This window comes from Zalophus californianus, chromosome 1 (assembly GCF_009762305.2).
Source record: "Zalophus californianus isolate mZalCal1 chromosome 1, mZalCal1.pri.v2, whole genome shotgun sequence".
In the NCBI taxonomy this organism is placed as follows: Eukaryota; Metazoa; Chordata; class Mammalia; order Carnivora; family Otariidae; genus Zalophus; species Zalophus californianus.
In genome coordinates, this window is record NC_045595.1 from 68,592,635 (window position 1) to 68,610,841 (window position 18,207).

Below are 18,207 nucleotides of genomic sequence, written 5' to 3' on the forward strand. Positions count from 1 at the left end.
GACGCTAAATGGGAATGTGTTGCAATAGGGGTAGGTTTGTGGATGGGCCATACTTGGCTCATGAATCCGTTGTAGCATTGACATTGCGCTGGAACTTCCTGTCTGGGCCACCCTGACTCGGGATTAGAGGTCTTCCGGGGGAAGATGCTTCCCTTTTTGAGCACAGGTGGCCTAAGACATGTTGCTGGGAGGATGGCTGGATTGAAGGCTGTCAGCAGCCACTCCCCACTATGTCTGTGCCGCTTTCGGGTGGGCCTGGCCAGCTTGCTGTGGCATTAACGGCACCATGGGTGCCGATACGGCGTTATGCACTGATGTGCAGCTTTTTTTTTTTAAGATTTTATTTATTTGACAGAGAGAGACACAGCGAGAGAGGGAACACAAGCAGGAGGAGTGGGAGAGGGAGAAGCAGGCTTCCCGCCCAGCAGGGAGCCTGATGTGGGGCTCAATCCCAGGACCCTGGGATCATGAGCTGAGCCGAAGGCAGACGCTTAATGACTGAGCCACCCAGGCACCCGTGATTTGCAGCTTTTAAGCCTCAACACGGGAAGAGCCAACACCGTCGAACGTGACTGCTCCACGCTGTGTCATCGACCAGAAAGCAAAAGGCATCCTTCCCGGTGACTGTGCCCCTCAGCCCACCCTCTTCCTCTCTTTTCTCTCCACAGCAATCCCAGTCTTCGTCCTCACTCCGCAGAGAGGATGCCCCGAAGACCCCTTCCCTGGAGGCTGTGTCGAGGCCGCCGAGGGGCCAGGGCCAGCCGCCGCGGGAGGAGGCCACCTTGCCCAGCTGGAGGAGCACCGACAGGCTGGACGAGACAAGTAACGGTTTTTAAGCAGCATCTGCTTGGTCTGTGGGTCCCAGGAGTGCTATTTGGAGGCTTCTTCCCACTCAGCCTCTCCTCCCTCCCTCAGCCCGAGTTGGTGTGGGCCCAGTGGGGCAGCTGAGCCACAGGGTCACGAGGCCTCTAGCGCAGCACACACGTATAACGTGGTGGTGTTTTCCACTGTGCAGCCTTCCGGCTGAGACCTGTGGGACAGTGGGGGGCTCCGGGGCCAAGGTGTGAAAATGCCTCGGCTACGTGGCCACCTTTCGGCTTCCAGTTCCACATGGACCAGGAGAACGTGCCTCATGCGGGCCAGAAACGCTAATCCAACCTAGCCAGGGTATTTCAGTGTTCAGAAGGATTTGGGTCCCAGCAAGGCTGGTTTTAAGAGGGTCCTTTTTGAAACCTGACATGGTAGTTAGGGTAATACTCGCTCCTATAACAAACAAACCAAACATTTAGGTGGCTTAACATAATAGTTTAAGTTCTCATCACACACCAGTGCAATGCAATGTCCTGGCTGTGGGAGGCCTTCGGAGGCCCGAGGCTCTGCGGTCCTCCACGGCCTCCGAGCCTTCTGCTGGGTCATTCACATCGGCCAGCAGATGGAGGAAGAGAGAACAGAGAAGTCAGGGCACCTGCTTCCTAACCACCTCAGCAGGGACATGGCCCACACCACTTTCACTCCCAGACCACAGGCAAGAACCAGTCACACAGCCCCCACTTCAATGCAGAGGGTCTGGCAGATGTCCTGGGTGGGCGCATCCCAGCAACACAGCTCTGCCAAGAGACGGGCGGGGCACACGAGTCTTTGATGGACAGCTGTCATCCCCACGGCGCCTGAGGATGGCATGCTGCCCCTTCTGCCCGCTCCTTCTCCTCGAATGTCCCGCCCCTGCATAGAGCACTTGAACTCACCTCTCCAGAGACTCAACATCCACAACGCAGTCCATTATAAACCTGGCAAGTCATGTACTCCTTCACAGTGAGGACACTCAAATTAGCCAAATCGCTTTCCCAAAGTCACACATCCGAAGGCTGTGAGGTGCTTGCCACCACGTGGGTAACAACCGGGGGCCGTGAAGCCCCCTGCTCAGGCCACCTAGGTCTCTTGGGCTCCATGACTGACTGTCTGAGTCAAGATGCTCACTCCACTCTGGCACAGGTCTGTTCTTTCCTCACCTGGCTACACGTAATGGAAGCTAGGCACATTGTTCTCACAAGAAGAAACCACGAAAGGATTCTCAACTCCCATTGTATGTCAGATCTAGAATCCTTTTCTGAACAACAACCACAAAAATTAGCAGCAAAATGTTCATCTTAGAAATATGCTCTTAAAGATTGTGCTATCATTTCTACTCTCTAAGGGAAAAGATTGAACTAACAGCTATCGAAACAAATTCCATTGTTCTCACGGTGCAAAGAACCACAAACCATGCAATGTTTTTAACAGTCATTCCAAAAATTCCCCCAAAAGAGATCATTTCCATGTGAACCTTTTAGTAGAACCCATCGGTAGAATCTGCAGAGATTCTGGGAGCACAGGAAATGTTCCCTATTTATGTATATGGTTTGAGTGTTTGTTTTTGAAGTGCATTTTTCCATTCTAAATAAGCTTTTCTTTCCTTTCTTCCTGCTGCCCAGCGTATCTGTTCATTCATTCATTCATAGTCTTTCTTCCTTTATCTCTCACCAGAGACTGAAAGTTCCCACAGAGAGGGGACTCTAAAATTCCACAGGGCATATGTTTATCTTCAATAAACAATAATAACTACCCTTTAAAAATCACTTTACCATGTACAGGGTCCATCTGCAGGCACTATTTTATTCATTCCTCCAACAGCGCTGCTAAGCGTTGCCATCCTCTTGTGTGGCAGATAAGAACCTTGAGGGACAATGAGGGTGAATGACTTGTTCAAGATCCCTCGGTTAATGGGGCCAAACGCAAACATCATGGCTGCAATTTGCAGGCTTTTTCAGCTACTGCATGATAAGTATCTCCCCTCCATAAAAACAAATAACACCCCAACAAATAGCCTTTCAAAATTCACACTTACACACTGGTAAGTTTAGAGGAGATTATAAAAACTTCTGGAAAACACTCCATCTCCCAAAATAGTTCCTTGCTGAATTAGGAGCATTCCAAATAAAGTTGGAAAGGGTTTTGATCTTCAAAACATGATTTCTTTTTACCTTATAGTCTGTAAAATAAAGCACCCACATATAATTTATCAGTTGTATATAAACATAAAATTCAGTTCAACAATAGCACACACAGAAAAGATTTAACACTCTTCTCAAACATCCATGCCTCTCTAAGGATGGAGATTTAAAATTACAAAACTATAAAACACTTGTGTAGAAAACCTCTGTTTTTTCCAAGGAATGCTTGGCCTTGACATGCTAAAATGTCCAGCCAACCCCACAGGTCTTGAGGGGTGTCTGACCTGGTGAGCGGGAAGCAGATTATTCCCAGGGGCATTACCCAGTCTCAGAAGAGCAGAAATGTAGAAGAGAGGAGACCCAGAGGTGGAGGTCATCTTGGGTTAATGGCCCCCGGGCTATTTTCCGCAGTTCTGTTTATGCCCCAGGGGAATGTTGCTTCCAGAGCATGTTAATTCACAGTTGGGGTCAGCTGGAGGGACACTGTGGGCTGAGTAAACCACAGCAGGTCCACTTTGAGCCTCCGCAGAGCTTACAGCAGTCAATGGCTGTCTCCCCAAACACATTTCCACTTGATAGACCTTGACTGAGCATCTACTCTATGCACAGCATGTGCTCGGTGCTGGGAAATAGCAATCAGGGGACAGCCCCTTCTCTGCAGTTGCTGACAGGTGGTTGTCCGCGCAGTCACGAAAGAGAAAGAATTTGGACAAAGGAGAGAACGGAAGGGCGCAGGATCCCCAATGGATATTCCCAGAGGACTAACAGAGTGTGGTAGTGGAGGCCAGGTACAGCTTTGAGCAGCTCCGACCATGCAGCTTGACAACCAGGATTTCACAGGGGTGGGCATTCAGGGAGCCCACTATGCTTTTGCGGAGACGGAAGTTGGTCAGCTTCTAGCTTCCTCAGAGGACCATGATGAACTGGGATTGTAAAAGGCAGCAGAGAGGGGCCAGTGGTGGACTGAATCCCTGCCCTCCACATAGCAGGTGTCAAAGGCAGGTGCATGACCAGGACCACGTTTACAACACAGTCACCCCGGGAGCCGGCACAGAGTGGCATTCACGGAAGCTTTCCCGCTGTGGTTTCCTCCCATGGCCCCAGGGCAAGGGGGATGGAGGTAGACAACCAAGAAAATTAACTATAGTATAGATTAAGTCTTCAAAAATGAAAGTTTTTTGGCAAAGCCCAGAGAACAGAGTAGCCTAGCTTCTTAAGGAAAGAAGGCCAAGGATGTGCCCTTGAGAAGCAGTGTGTGAGTTGGGTCTCCGAAGCCCAGCCAGAGAGCTGACTTAGCAACTAAGTATAGGGTCCGGGGAGGGGGACACACCTCTCCCCTCAGAGTCAACCCTCTCCACAGCCAGGGCTGAGTCTGCTTTGCATTGTGGGAATGTCTCTGTGTACAGACTCTAATAGAAAGATCTGAGGAACTGTGGTTTATTTGGAGGGGAGCTCAGGAAACACAGAGGGGGAGGGGGACATAAGACAGGGAAGGGAAGGCAAGGCAAGCAAATGACTCCTTATGGAGCTGGACTGGAGCTCATCCCCACTGGGGAACAGTAAGGACCAGGGTAGAACACTCTGCTGGGCAGCAGGCAAGGGAGTGGGGGTACTAATCCACCAACTTCCCCTGCCACTGGTTGAGGGCTGCTCCCGGAGGCTGTGATGGCCCCTCACCCCTGGGGCAGCCAAGCAGCCTTCGGTAACCAGAGCCCACCTCAGGCCAAGAATCCCAAGTGCTGGGAGTTGGAAGCCCAAAGGGTGTACGCCGAAGCCATCCACAGCACCTGCTACAGGGGAAATCAAAATCACCACTTACTGGCCATTAATAGCCTCTCGGAGAGAGAGCCTGCATATTTCTGGAGAAACCCAGGTGGCCTCTTTGGTCCCTGAGTTCAGCACCACCTGACCCACGAGATTGGGACATGGCATTGGGAAAATGCAGGCAACATAGAAACCCCTTTCCCCAGAAGACCAACCATTACCCCTACAACAGGCAGAGCCCATTACATGTAAATGGTAATAACACCTTCATTAGGCTCTCTTCTGAATGTTTCCACGGCCGATGAAAGCAGGGTTGTGTGGTACGCAATAGTAACTACAGGATCGGCAGATACATATACCTATGTATGGAGTACATGGTGCTGATCTGTAGTCAGGGGGAAATAATAGTAGAAGCCAACTCAACGGGCAGAAGATAGGCAGGCTGAGGGCTAGCAGACAGGATGATCGAGGCTTTACGTATGTTGACTTATAAAAATCCTCTGACGGCCACGGAGGGTCACACTGTCCCCACCTTTAGGTCAGGAAATGGGCTCAGAGGTGCTCTTTGACCAAGGTCCCCTGCCAGGAATCACAACCGCTGGGGCTCAGCCCTGGATCCACCTGAATCCAAAGTTCTTGTTCTTCTCCCTGCCCTAAAGCAGCCCAGGGATGGGTAAGGGGGAAAGCGCTATTAAGAACTCGTCTCCCGCTCTGAGCAGGCACATGTAACACACTTGATGGGTGTCACCTCATTTAATCCCCACACGGAGCCAGGGAGGGCTTAGCTGTGCCCCTCTCACCAATGAGAGTACCAAGGCTGAGAAGCTCCCAGAGCTTTCCACCCGGGCCCCTGACTTCACAGCCTCTGCTCTTCCCTCTGCACCCACTGGCCTCAGGACAGAGCGGGCTGGAGAGGTCACTGAGACCCAGCCCCTGCCAGAGGGACCTTGTCATCCTCGGGAGGAGGGCGCAGCCATGTGCACGATCAGCCAGAACCCAGACTGGGTCATGGAATGAGCCGGACAGGCTGTCACAGCAGGGGGACTCAGGGAAGGAGGAGGCCACATCTGGGCAGGGAGGCAAGCAAGTGCTCTAGGAAAAGCGGAACCAAGCCGATGAGGTCTCTGAGAGGTCACTGGAGCTTTGCCATGTGGAGACGGTGGTGGGGACAGACCCCAAGGATACAGGGAGCAGCCAGGGAAAGGCAGGACCCAGGCCCTCAGGTCCTCAGGCTTCCAGGAAGACGATGCTTAAATCAGCCCCCACTGGGCCCAGAATCCCCCTGGAGGAGAAGAAGCCCCACCTTCTGACTTGACAAAAGGGAACGCGGATGTCCCGCCAGCCTGGGCTGCAGTCAGCTTAAGTGCCACTGGGTCTCTGAGCTGAAAATGTGTTCAACCAGCATCTGAGTTACCTGAAGGCTGTGGTTCTTCAGCAGTCCTGGCAAGTACAATGCTCTATGGACAACACTGTGAAACACCGATAACTTTAATTTCATTACACGAAACAGTACTCACTTAGTTGGTAGGAAATCTGTGTTTGAAATGGCATCTGTCAGGACGCAACCTCAGTGTCCCAGCACAGCAGAGCTGGGGAGTCCTCAAGCCCAGAAGCTGGTGTCCACACACAAGTGGGTCTCCTCCAGAGCCCCACGATCCTCATTGCCCAATCCCCAGGGAGTCCTGTAATGTTCCTAATACAGGAACACGGCTTCTGTTGGCAGCTGCTGTGCCCCAGGCCAGGGGACTGTGCCAGGTACTCGGGGCTGAGGAGCACCGTGCCGTCCTACTCACGGCCCAGGCACACTCTCCTGCTTGGCTTCCACAAAAATAAGACAAAGCAACTTTCACCCCCTGGCATGCAGATCAACCCTTGGGGCCCCAGCCACCCGCCATCACAGCTGCTCTGGACAAAACTGAGCCCAACATAGGCCATCCCAGACCATGACCCCACACTGAGAACCACTCCAGCCTGCCCTTGATCAGTGCCTTGATTGGCTTCCACAGCACAATCTATAAGCCAGAGCTGTCCTGGCTTTGGATGGAGATGCACCTCATCCCTGCTTCACCAGTTATGGGCTCTGTGACATTCGACAAGTTACTGACTTCGCTCACCTTTGTGTCCCCATCTGTCAAATAAGATTGGAACTACCAACCTCTTTCTCCCTCACGTCCTTTCCAGAATGAGGCATGTGCCTTGAGTTGAAAATAAACTTACGTGCTGAGCAGGAATAAACACTGTCGCTCGCCCGCCACTCACACAGAACGCTTCTGGGACCAGATGTGTGGGGTTTTTCCATACCCACCAATTCTCTGACACCAGCCGGGTACCCTCCAGTTCTGTGCTGACCCTTTCTCCCTGCAGTTAGCTCCCAATCCCACGGTCAAGGGCTCAGGACTACCTGGCTCATGTCCCAGGTCATCACTTTGACTTCGGACCAACCTGCTCTACATGACCCCCTCCTCAGGCTCAGTAATTTTCTGGAGCAGCTCAGCTCACAGAACTCAGGGAAACACTTATGTTCACCAGTTTATTATATAACAGAGGATACAGATGAACAGCCAGAGGAAGAGGTTCACGGGGTGAGGCCCTGGAGGGTCCTGAGCACCGAGGAGCTGGGGTGCCTCTCTAGGCACGTGGATATGCCAGCCAGGACTTTGGGGACATTTATGGAGCCTTCATCACATAGCCACAGTCAATTTTTAACTCATTTTCCAGCCCTTCTTCCTTCTCCAGAGGATGGGGGTGGAGCTCAAAGTTCTAAATTTCTAATCATGGCTTGGTCTTTCTGGTGGCCAGTCCCGTCCTGAAGCCACCCAGAGCCGCCTCCTTAGATGTAAAGATGCTCCCACCACCCAGGAAATTACAAGGGATTTAATTTAGGAGCCCTGTGTAATGAAATGGGGTCAAAGACCAAATATTAGCAGGACCTGGGGGCAGAATCCGGTGTGTATGTGTGTGCATGTGCGTGTGTGTGTGTGTGTGTGTGTGTGTACACATATATCTTATTTCACCCTGCCATCCCACAAGGCCATTGTGGGTGAGATCTGTAGAAGTGCCAAGGACAGAATGTGTTAACCTTGAGGGAGGCCAGGGCAGGTGATAGAGTCATCTCCCATCCAACCAGAGAAAACCATGGCCCAAGGGCAAAGAGCCAGACCAGGGCTGCCAACAGTAGTGCTCCCCACCCTTCTCCACCCCAGCCAGCCCAGGGCAGGAGAGGGACCATTCTGAGGTCGAGGTGACCCTCTACCCAAGCAGAGGTGCACTGGGAGCCCAATCTCTGAGTGTCTCCTCATGTCTGAAGCACTGGGGCCTGCAAGGCCTCAAGGGACTTCTTGGGGACCTTCAATTCTGCCTCCTAAAGAAGTGCCCTTTTGGACTTCCCAGAGTCAGCTGCTTCCCAGGACCCCAAGCCAGTGGTGGGGAAGACGCAGATGGCAGCCTCACCTTGCTGTCAGGTGATAACAGCCCTGTCTGGTTTCTCCCTCCCCCCCCCCACAGACTTGGCCGAGGTTTTGCAGAGCCCCGACGGGAACTGGGTGGCCCTGAAGGATGGTACTCTGTCGCACACCTGCCTGCTGACCAAACCTAAGAGTGGCACGTTCCAGGCCCTGGAGGCAGACTCCAGCATGGCCTCTGCCTACAACGAGATGGGCTCTGACAGTGAGGAGGACTTTGACTGGAGCGAGGCCTTGAGCACACTGTGCCCACGGCCCCAAGGCCGGCCCAGGAACCCCCAGCCTCAGCCCACACAGGCCCAGGGCTCAGACCAAGCCCCCTCAGCCACCAACTCCGGGCTCTCCCCGAACCCCGAGGCCATGTGCTCCGACTCGGAGACCTCCTCTGCAGGCTCTTCCCGGGAAGCTGGGCGCCGGGCCAGACTGTCCTGGTTGCAGAGGAAGGCCCCCAGGGACCCCACAGCAGAGAAGAGGCGCCTGCAGGGAGAGCTGGATGTGAACTTCAACCCCCAGGCAGCCAGCAGGGAGACCTCAGACAGCAGCGAGCCTGAGGAGGCCCCCCACGCTGCAGACCGGAAGGCCAGGAGGTGGGGAAGGGCCCGCATGGGCTCAGAGGAGCCAAGCGAGGAATTGTCTTCTCCCAACGCCGGTTCCCAGGGGCTGGACATACATCAGGTAATCAGACTGGTGCACACTTTTCAGCAGGACGTGCCCTCCTCCAAGCGTGAGTGGTGTGGAAAGGTTTTGAAATCACAGACCCAGATTCTCATCTTGGTTTGCTGCTAAGTAGCTGAGTGGCCTAACAGCTCACATCCCCTCTCTAGGGCTCCATGATCTCCTCTCTGGAGACGAGAGCTGCTTACGGTTCCAAGTGGGTTTGCGATGTGGCCCCCAGGACAGCAACCGTAGCACCGCCAGGGAACAAGTTAGAAATACACATGCTCAGGCCCTGCCTGCTCAGAAACTCTGGGGATGGGGTCCGGGCATGTGTGGTCACCAGCTGTCCTAGGGATTCTGCTGTCCTAAAGCTGGAGGGCCACTGGCTCAGGGTTAAGGGTATGGGGTCTAGAGTCAGGCTGCCTGGCTTCAAATCCAGCTGTGTGACCTGGGCAAGGGCTCAGTTTCTTCATCTGTAAATGTAGATACTATTACAACCCCCTTCAAGAATGATGCAATGAGTGAATAAGACAATGTTTAGAATGAACTAAGCTCTGTCCTAGACACAGTAAATGTTATTTCAATATGAAAACTCGGGGCACAGTTTACTCACATTCTGTGATTTTTTTCAGCCACCTCCCACCCCCTCTCAGAATCCTCAGTGGCTCTGCCCACATGGATTAGTTCAGGAACCTCCTTTGAGATTATGATAAAAGCTATGGGCTCTCTCCATAGAAAAATGCACCCGTACACACACACACACACACACACACACACACCCTCTCTCTCTCCCTCTCTCTCTCTCTCACACACACACACATACATGCACGTGCACTCACACACCACTTGCTTTGAATGACCTTATAGAAGCAATGGATTGCTTTTGAAACTGAGAGTCTAATGGAAGATCTAGTTAGGTTGCCTCTGCCTTCTGTAGGCTCACATTGCTGTCAACTTGACTTTTCACACTCCTGGAGAAACCACAGCCATTTCTGGAACCCCACTGCATCTCCAGTAGTACTCAGCCACCGTGCCCTGCATTCTTAGTTTGGGTCTCACCGAAAGCAGGCTCCGAGTTAAGGATTTGGATGTAGGTTTTAGGTGGGAGGAGAGCCCAGGAACCCCAAGAGTGAGCCAGGGCAGTGAGAGAGGCCTATTAAGGTAGGCTATACACAGCCGGGGCTCCATCCCACCAGGGACCCACAGAGAACCACATGGGACACACCCCCCACCCGAGGACAGGAGCATTCACCCACAGTCTCCCATCTGCCTTTGGTACAGAGTGGCCCCACCCAGGGGAGCATCAACTCCACGCACAACCCGTTTGCAATGGTGCCTGAGAAATCCTTCAGGCAAAGAAGGGAGAGACCCAGGTCTGCGGTGGTAAATGATCAGTGAGCCAGAAACTGTCCCCCATGGCTGCAGGCAGGTCGGGTAGCTCTAAGGGATACAGGCGGGGACATCACCAGCGTCTGCCACAATGCCCATCTATGAATGCATCAGCCAGATCCCTGATCACAACGTCCCCGTGAACATAGCTGTGGGCTTGGAAGCCCTCAGGTCACAGAATCGGGCATCAGTCCTGCCTGAGCTGCTAATATGTTGCCTAGAAAACATCCTTTCTTTGGTCCAAGGTCTCGTGTTTTCCTCTGTAAAAGCAGAGCATTACAAATCTGCCATGTGGGACTGTTGTGATCCTACAGTAGAAATATAAACTTCTGCTCAGTGATGACTCCTTGTTTATCTAGCTCAAGTGGAGACTGTTTTGCAGACTTTGGGTCACTTGCCCGAAAGGATATCCTTGAGGGTTGTCTGCATGACTCATTTGCCGTGTATCCCCAACAACTGGCTGCGTGAAACTTCCTGTTTATTGTGAGGTGGCTTGAAAGTTGTCTTCTGGTGGTCATCTTGCAAGGCCTTGATAGAAGACGGGGCCAGCCAAAAAGCTCTAGGACCAGTGTGTTGCTTCTGTCCCCCGGCAGTGTCCTCTCCTCCCCGCTAGGTGGTAGTGGTGCTGCGCTAACTTGGGCCCTCCTTGCTCTCCCGAGAAGGCAGTTAGTCTTCTCAAAGAAAAAAAAAAAAAAAAATATATATATATATATATATACACACACGCATGCATATAATACAAAATACATATACATATGTATTTTATATGGTTAGATATATTTCATGAGGTTAGATCTTATATATGTGTACATACACATACAGGGATGTATATGTGTTTTTAACTGCCTATTTTTTAATTATGTAAATAAATGAATATCATGTAAAAAAAAATTGTGAACATACAGATACAGTCCCCCCACCACAACCTAAATCCCCGCCATCTCCCCCAAAATAACTGGAGTTGTATGTATTTGTGCACTCACGTATGTATAAGTACATTCAGAAACACAGTTCTGTATTCTAGCAGAATCGGCCTCTTACTCTCCACACTGTCCTGCTTGCTATCAACAGTTAATGATAGAAATGTCAGCGCACATGTCCCCGCAGTGCCTGTCAAAGATTGCCTCTCGGTGACCCCCGCAGGGAGCACGGGAGTGGGAGCCGTCCGTCCAGGGTGCAAGCAGTAAGGGTGCATGTCTTGTAGAGAATTTTAAAACAGTAATAAGTCCAATAAAAGTCAGTCTTTTTATTATCACCTTGCACCACACAGGGACAATTCTGAGCACTGTAACTTACAGTTAGCCCTTTAGTTCCTCTGTTCTTTGCTTTTCTGGATGATATGTGGTAAGATCTAACCTTATTTTTTCAAATTAAGCATTTGTCACCAAATTGTTAGGAAATAATTCATGTTTTATTTGCTGGCTTCAGATGCCCCCTTTAATAGATATTGACCTTCTTGTATTTCATGAGCCTGGTCGCCTTATGCTCTCTGTTTTGTTCCATGGATGCAGAAGTCCCATTTGTGTACAAATGCAACTTTATTTCAATTATAATAACTTCGTAACATACTTTGATATCCAGTAGATGGTCTTCCCTTCACAGTTGTTTTTTGTTGATGATATTTTATAAAGTGTCTTAACTTTTCTCAATCCTTTACTCATACAAATGACTTTTTACAATCTTCTCTTCAGGTTGAAAAAAAAATTAAGTTTTGATCAGATTGCTTCAAATGCATTTATCTATTTGGGAAAAATCTATGTCTTTATAATAGTGAGGCTCCCCATCCAGTGGTGTCATACTTGTCTCCACTTATTTACTTTCACTCAAGTCGTAGCGATTTTTTTCAGACCTCTCCTACTTTTGTTGTTCAGAGGTTTTTCAGTATGTTATACATTTTGTTGACATTGTGGATGAGATCTCTTTTATCTATTACACGTGCTGATTCGTTTCTGATAGTGTATAGATCACTATTGATTTTATGTTTATATTTTATAACTTAGCACCTAATAGATTCTTAGTCCTAATAGTCTTTCACATGATTCTCTTAGCTATTCTAGGTAGATCCTCATCTTGTCCACACAGAGGACATTTTTACAGTTTTTCCCATGATTTACACTGATTTCTCTTGCTCGTCTTCCGGCCCTGACGACAATCTGTGCTACACCCCGAAGCGGTAGTGACATTGGCACTCGGTCTGTGTCCTGCTGCTGTCCTTAGGCACCTGCTTGCAGTGCTACATGATTAAGTATGTTGCCTCCTCTACATTTAGTAGATACTCTCAAAACAAAGATGCATTTGCCTATTCCTGGCTTCCTAAACGCTTTAAAGCAGGAATGTGAGTTTTATCAACTGCTTTATGCCATCTCTTGAGATGATCCTATAGTTTTTCTTCTGTTAATGTTTATAAATCACATTAATAGATTGCTTACTTCTGAAACATCTTTTCATTTGTTGCATAAATCACATTGGGTCCTGACTCCTTTCTGTAAAAACTGGTTTCTATTTGCAGGTTTCCATGTTCATGCCATCTTGTTTGGCTTTGCTATCAGGTTATACTAATGACTTGGCAAGGATTTTCTAGTTTTTACTATTTTCTAGAACACTTTATATGACATGATAATTTTCTGAAAGTTTGGAAGAATTCACCGATAAAGCTATCCAGGTCTGCCCCTCCTGAGAGGCAGTTTTAGAAGTGAATTTTTTATGTTAGGATATGTAGAAAACATATATATTAGAAAATATTAAAAAACAGGAAAGTAAAAGGAAAATATTACTTCATATAAAAACAAAACAAAAAAAAAACTGTAATGGGCACCTGGGTGGCTCAGTCGTTAAGCTTCTGCCTTCGGCTCAGGTCATGGTCTCAGGGTCCTGGGACCGAGTCCCACATCGGGCTCCCTGCTCGGTGGGAAGCCTTCTTCTCCCTCTCCCACTCCCCCGCTGTGTTCCTGCTCTTGCTGTGTCTCTCTCTGTCAAATAAGTAAATGAGATCTTTTTTTAAAAGAATTAAATAAATAAATAAATAAAACTGTTGAGATTAATAAAATGAAAAGCTGGCTCAGGTAGATAGATGATAGATAGATAGATAGATAGATAGATAGATAGATAGATAGATAGATAGATTCATTATATATAGATAATGTACATGTATATATAATGAATTTCCCCTCAAATACAGTTTTGTTTGCATCCCACAGGCTTTGATATGTAGTGTGCCCATCGTCAAACTTTTCTAAGTAAATTATCACTTCCAATGTGATCCTCATTTTAATCAAAATTAAGAGGTAATTAGAAGAGTGGATAGTTTTTTGGCTTCTTTTGCTTTGTTATTGTCTCTAATTTTTAGTCCTCATGGCATTGTGAGCAATAAATATGGCTTATATGGTTTTGCTGTTGGGAATCTGTTGGGATTTCCTTTGTGACCCAATACGTGGCCAGTTTTTGTGACTATTACATAGGTGTGTTTGAAAAGAACACATATTCTCTGTTTGTTGAGAACAGACTCCATGTACACATTGTTCTGGACGTCAGCAAGACAGACAAGGTCCTGCCTCAGAAGCTCATGTTCCCCTGCCTTCATGTCTGCCAGGCTTCACTTCCCTAACTTCCCTACTCTTTTCTACTGTTGTTTTCAAGCTTCTGTGGTTTTCTTACTTTCTGTCCCTTCGGAGTCGGGCGAGTCCCTAGGCGGCAAACCAGTGCATGCTGGCAGCTCCACTCCCTGCTGGATCAGCTAGTCAGCCCCGATTAGCATGTAGAGCCAGTTGAGGGCAGAAGTCCTGACCTGCATTCTCTAACTGCATCCCCAGCCTCAAATCTCACCTCACATGTAACTCTGCACATGGAGTCACTCTGGAATCTGTTACCATAGACTGCCGAATGCGTTCTCTGACCTCCAGAACCCCGACCCTGATGTCTCCTGGTGGGATGACATCTGTGGGTCAGAATCACTTTCCCTCCAAAGCCCTGCACCCGATATTTTACCACCTCCCGCTTTGGCGTGAAGAACAGACACCTGAAGACATCTTAATTTTTCCTTAATGTATAACAGTTTTCTCTTCTCTTCGACGTTTGTTTGATTTGCTGTTATCTTTAAAGAGCAGACATTTTGCCAGAAGGGTAGTGTGTGTGCTCTCATCTCGTGCTCTTGCACATAAGACAGTGAGCTCTTCTCTGCATACTCGGGTATTTTTTCAACTCAGGAGTGTTTCCTTCTGTCATTTTGATTCTTACTTCTTCCAGGCCACCCATAATCCTTACCTTGAATCTCAATTCTCTGTCTTCCATGTCTATGATCTTCTCTTACTGTTTTTCCCTTCTCTGATTGATCTTTTCTTCAGTCTTCTAGAATACCTTCCCAAGTTTGTCCTCCCATCACTCATTTGTGTTCCTGGGATTAATTCTGCGATTATCATTGTCAAATGTGGATTCTAATCCTGCCATCGTGCTCTTAGTCTTTCTGCAATCTTTTGTCTCAACAGTCTCGCAGTTCATCTCATGCCACAGCCTTGCCTTTTAGTCGGAGTGCTTCTCTCTTGTAACTTTCTGTACCTTTTCATTGAGACTCTGTATTATTATGCCCTAATGAAAACACAAAACCACTATCAGACGTTGTGTCCTGCTTGTTAGTAAAATTTACGTGATGCCTTCAAGCTACCTTTGGTTTCCTTTGTTCTGCAGTATTTTTCCATAAATTCCATGTTAACTTTTTCTGTTAGTCATCCTTAAGTGAGGATAAAGCTGTCTCCACCCCACTGTTTGCCAATATCTAGCATACTCAAACCATTTCCCCTCTGCCAGCTTGAGAGGAGCTTTTTCCTACTCTCATCATCTTGTTGTATGATTCTTTGAACAAATGGCTAACAACTGAAAATGCATATGTTGAATGAATGAATGAGAGGAAAAGAACAAAAATCATTCTATATTTCTACATTTTTTAACAGTTTCAATTACATTTTTTATTAACATATCATGTATTATTTGTTTCAGGGGTAAAGCTCTGTGATTCATCAGTCTTACACAATTCACAGCACTCACCATAGCACATACCCTCCCCAGTGTCCATCACCCAGCCACCCCTCCCTCCCACCCGCCTCCAGGAAACAAATGAGGGTTGCTGGAGTTTCTACATGGTTTTATAGACCGCCCCCCCGGGGCTTTACCTTTTCATGGCCACACCTCCTAGAATGTAACATGGTACCATGGCGAGTTCTTCCCTCTGCCCTCCAGAATGTTTTGGGGAGGTACATTTTCTAAGTGGCTATAAAACTAGGAGGAAGTGAGAGGGTTGGGAGTAGGGTTTATCTCTGGATGCTTCAAATGCACCACCACTACAACAAAAGGCTCAGCTATTGTGCTTTTGTCTGGTTGGTTTTTGGTTTTTTTTCTTATTGTGAGCATTTATCTCACACTCTGAACCAGGGTTTGAGGTTGGGAGAATATGGGGGGTGCGGGGGTGGGGGGGAGACAGCAATTATCCTGACTACTTAGGAGAGGGAGAGAGTGGACGGGTCTCCAAAAACATTTTTTTTTCAGTTCATTTGCATGGGCCTTGTACTTAGTGAAAATTTTTCCCATCCATTTACTAGTAACAAGCTGACTTCCATTCCTTTTTAGTTATGTGAATTTTCACCTTTTCCTGTATCTTCCCACACAGTTTTGGTGGAAAATTTGGAGAAGTTGTAGAGTGATGTTTGCCAGATGTCATTTTAAAATGGAAAACTGCTAATTAATTTTTCGTTGATTGAGACATCAGGATGGCAGGAGGCTTCTATTTCAGTTTCCTTGACGTTTCATTTTTTGTTGTACTCATTAGTGCAACTTGTTACCTTGGGGTTAATTTGCCCCCTGGTCTAGCAGGAGAGGTCTTAACTGTTCTTAAAAGACATTCTAAGAATCTTGCCACATTGGGAAACTACTAATTCTTTATAACTAACAATCTGTAAATATTCATTTATTTCATGTGTTCATGCCTTGCAACAGAAAGAAGTTAAAGTAGTTTACATAAATGTAAACACAAGAGAATAAAATGAAAACATAAGAAAGGCAGGACAAAGGGAAAATCAGGATAGAAAAAATAAATGAAGCTAGGAGTAACGTTAGTTCACAATATGGATGCAGTGAGGTCCTAATCACAAGCTAACAATGCCAAAAATTTGGCTCTGAGCTTTCTAGAAGACAATAGGTAGAGAATGATGTGAGCAGCTTGCTGAGTCATGGAAACCATATTAGAACAGTAAATCTATTCCTTAAAGGATGCTGCTCTTGGAGCTGAGATTCATGAGAAATTTATCCCGTGGCCCTCGTGGAGAGAAAGCAGAATGCATCACCCTCCACCATAACCTGCTTTGAATGAGCACACACATTGGAGGCTGCTTCTCACAGTGTCACTCAGTATGGACCAATGCAGGCACATTTCAGTCAAGTCAGTCTATCAGGGGCCAAATGCACTGATCTCTGCTGGTCCAGATCACTTCAAGATACGTGGAGGAGTAGATGGCTACCCCTCCAAGCCCTGGTTCATGAGTGTTGTTCAGTTCCAAATTCAAGGGGATGCTCTCTGGCAATTGTGACACCCCCCCCCATCCCATGAACACTGAGGCACCCAACAGGTGCACATCCCTCTGAGGTGTGCCAAGAGAAAATCCCCAAGCAAGCCCTTCGACCTACCCCAATTGTATTTGAATTTCCTCCAGTATACAGACCAAAGGGTGGTAATCCCTGCACCCAACACCCAATTCTTCACCATTGATTTTCAAATCTTTTTAGGCATGGGACTTTGCCTGAAATGAAAACTTAAGGAGAAGACAATAATTTGGCTGAAAGTGGAACTGCTCTGAGACAAAGCTGCCCTCTGCCCTTGCCCCTTCTTCCCACCTACACAGCAGCCTAAGCAAGTACAAATAATAACCTGGAAACAGTTTTGAGCAGGTGTGACCAATACCCCCTCAACAGAAGAAAAATCTTAGTCGGGCATCTGTCAAGTGATTCCCTCTAAGCATGACTGCTAGGTGTGCCTCCAAGATAGTTGCAGAGAACAGGTCTGGAAAACAAGAAGATACTTGATAAATAATGATGATTCTTAAATATTTTTGTGTCATAGACCCTATTGAGAACCTGATGAGCACAAACTCTTCTCCCCAGTGTGTGTGTGTGTGTGTTCCATGGGGGGGGGGGCGAGGAGGAGGAGGGATGCATAAACGCAAGCACTCAAAAGCTTACAGCCAATATCAAGGAGTTTTTGGAGCAGGAACTTTCCTGAGTTTCCACAGACTTTGGGTTAGAAGTCCTGCTGTATAGGATTTTTAACCAGAAGTCATTGGATATTAAGGATCAGCCACTAAAAATGACGACATTTTTTGCATGACAGTTTTGCAACAGTTAAATTATAGTCTTTGTTTGGGGCAGATATTAAACAGCAGGGCTACCTATCAGTTAAGGCCTTTACTTATTTGTGGCAATCAAACCAGGTTTGCTCTGTGAAAAAAATGTTGAACTCTCTATCCCAAATGGCGGGGGCCTGAACCCAGTTCACTCAAAAGGGATAACAAGTCTTTAGGAATCAGTGACAAAAGGGGATCTGGAACACCCCTCCATCCCTCCATCCCAATCCCTGCACTGAAGGCCATCACTTTTAGGAGACTCTTCCTGACAATTCTGACTTGTGTGCTGGCCTTAAGGTCCAGGTTCTGAATCACCATCAAAATCCAAAGGTCTATACCCAGTTTCAATGCAGAGTCAAAGGAACAAACAAAGATGAAATCCACTGTTAATGCTGCTTCATTCCTAACAGATTTCTCTCCAAAGCAAGAGACCAGTTGTGGTCAGTATGAAAATAATTGTGTCTCAAATGCCTGTTCCTCATGTACATATTGATCTGAGAAGGCCAGGCTAGCGATTTTCTAGATATTTTATATGGGGCTGCCGTAATTCTGGGGAATGAGTAG

At 47.8% G+C, this 18,207-nt stretch overlaps 1 protein-coding gene across 3 annotated transcripts in view; it reads left to right on the forward strand.

Annotated features, from left to right (window-relative positions):
* Positions 1–18,207, forward strand: part of LOC113918524 (myosin VIIA and Rab interacting protein) — a 417,240-nt gene that overhangs the window by 347,931 nt on the left and 51,102 nt on the right. For all 3 annotated transcript variants that reach the window (XM_027587034.2, XM_027587037.2, XM_027587036.2), the window contains exons 9-10: positions 669–822; positions 8,259–8,890. In XM_027587034.2, the coding sequence (XP_027442835.1) occupies positions 669–822; positions 8,259–8,890 (786 nt within the window). The remainder of the gene's footprint in view (positions 1–668; positions 823–8,258; positions 8,891–18,207) is intronic.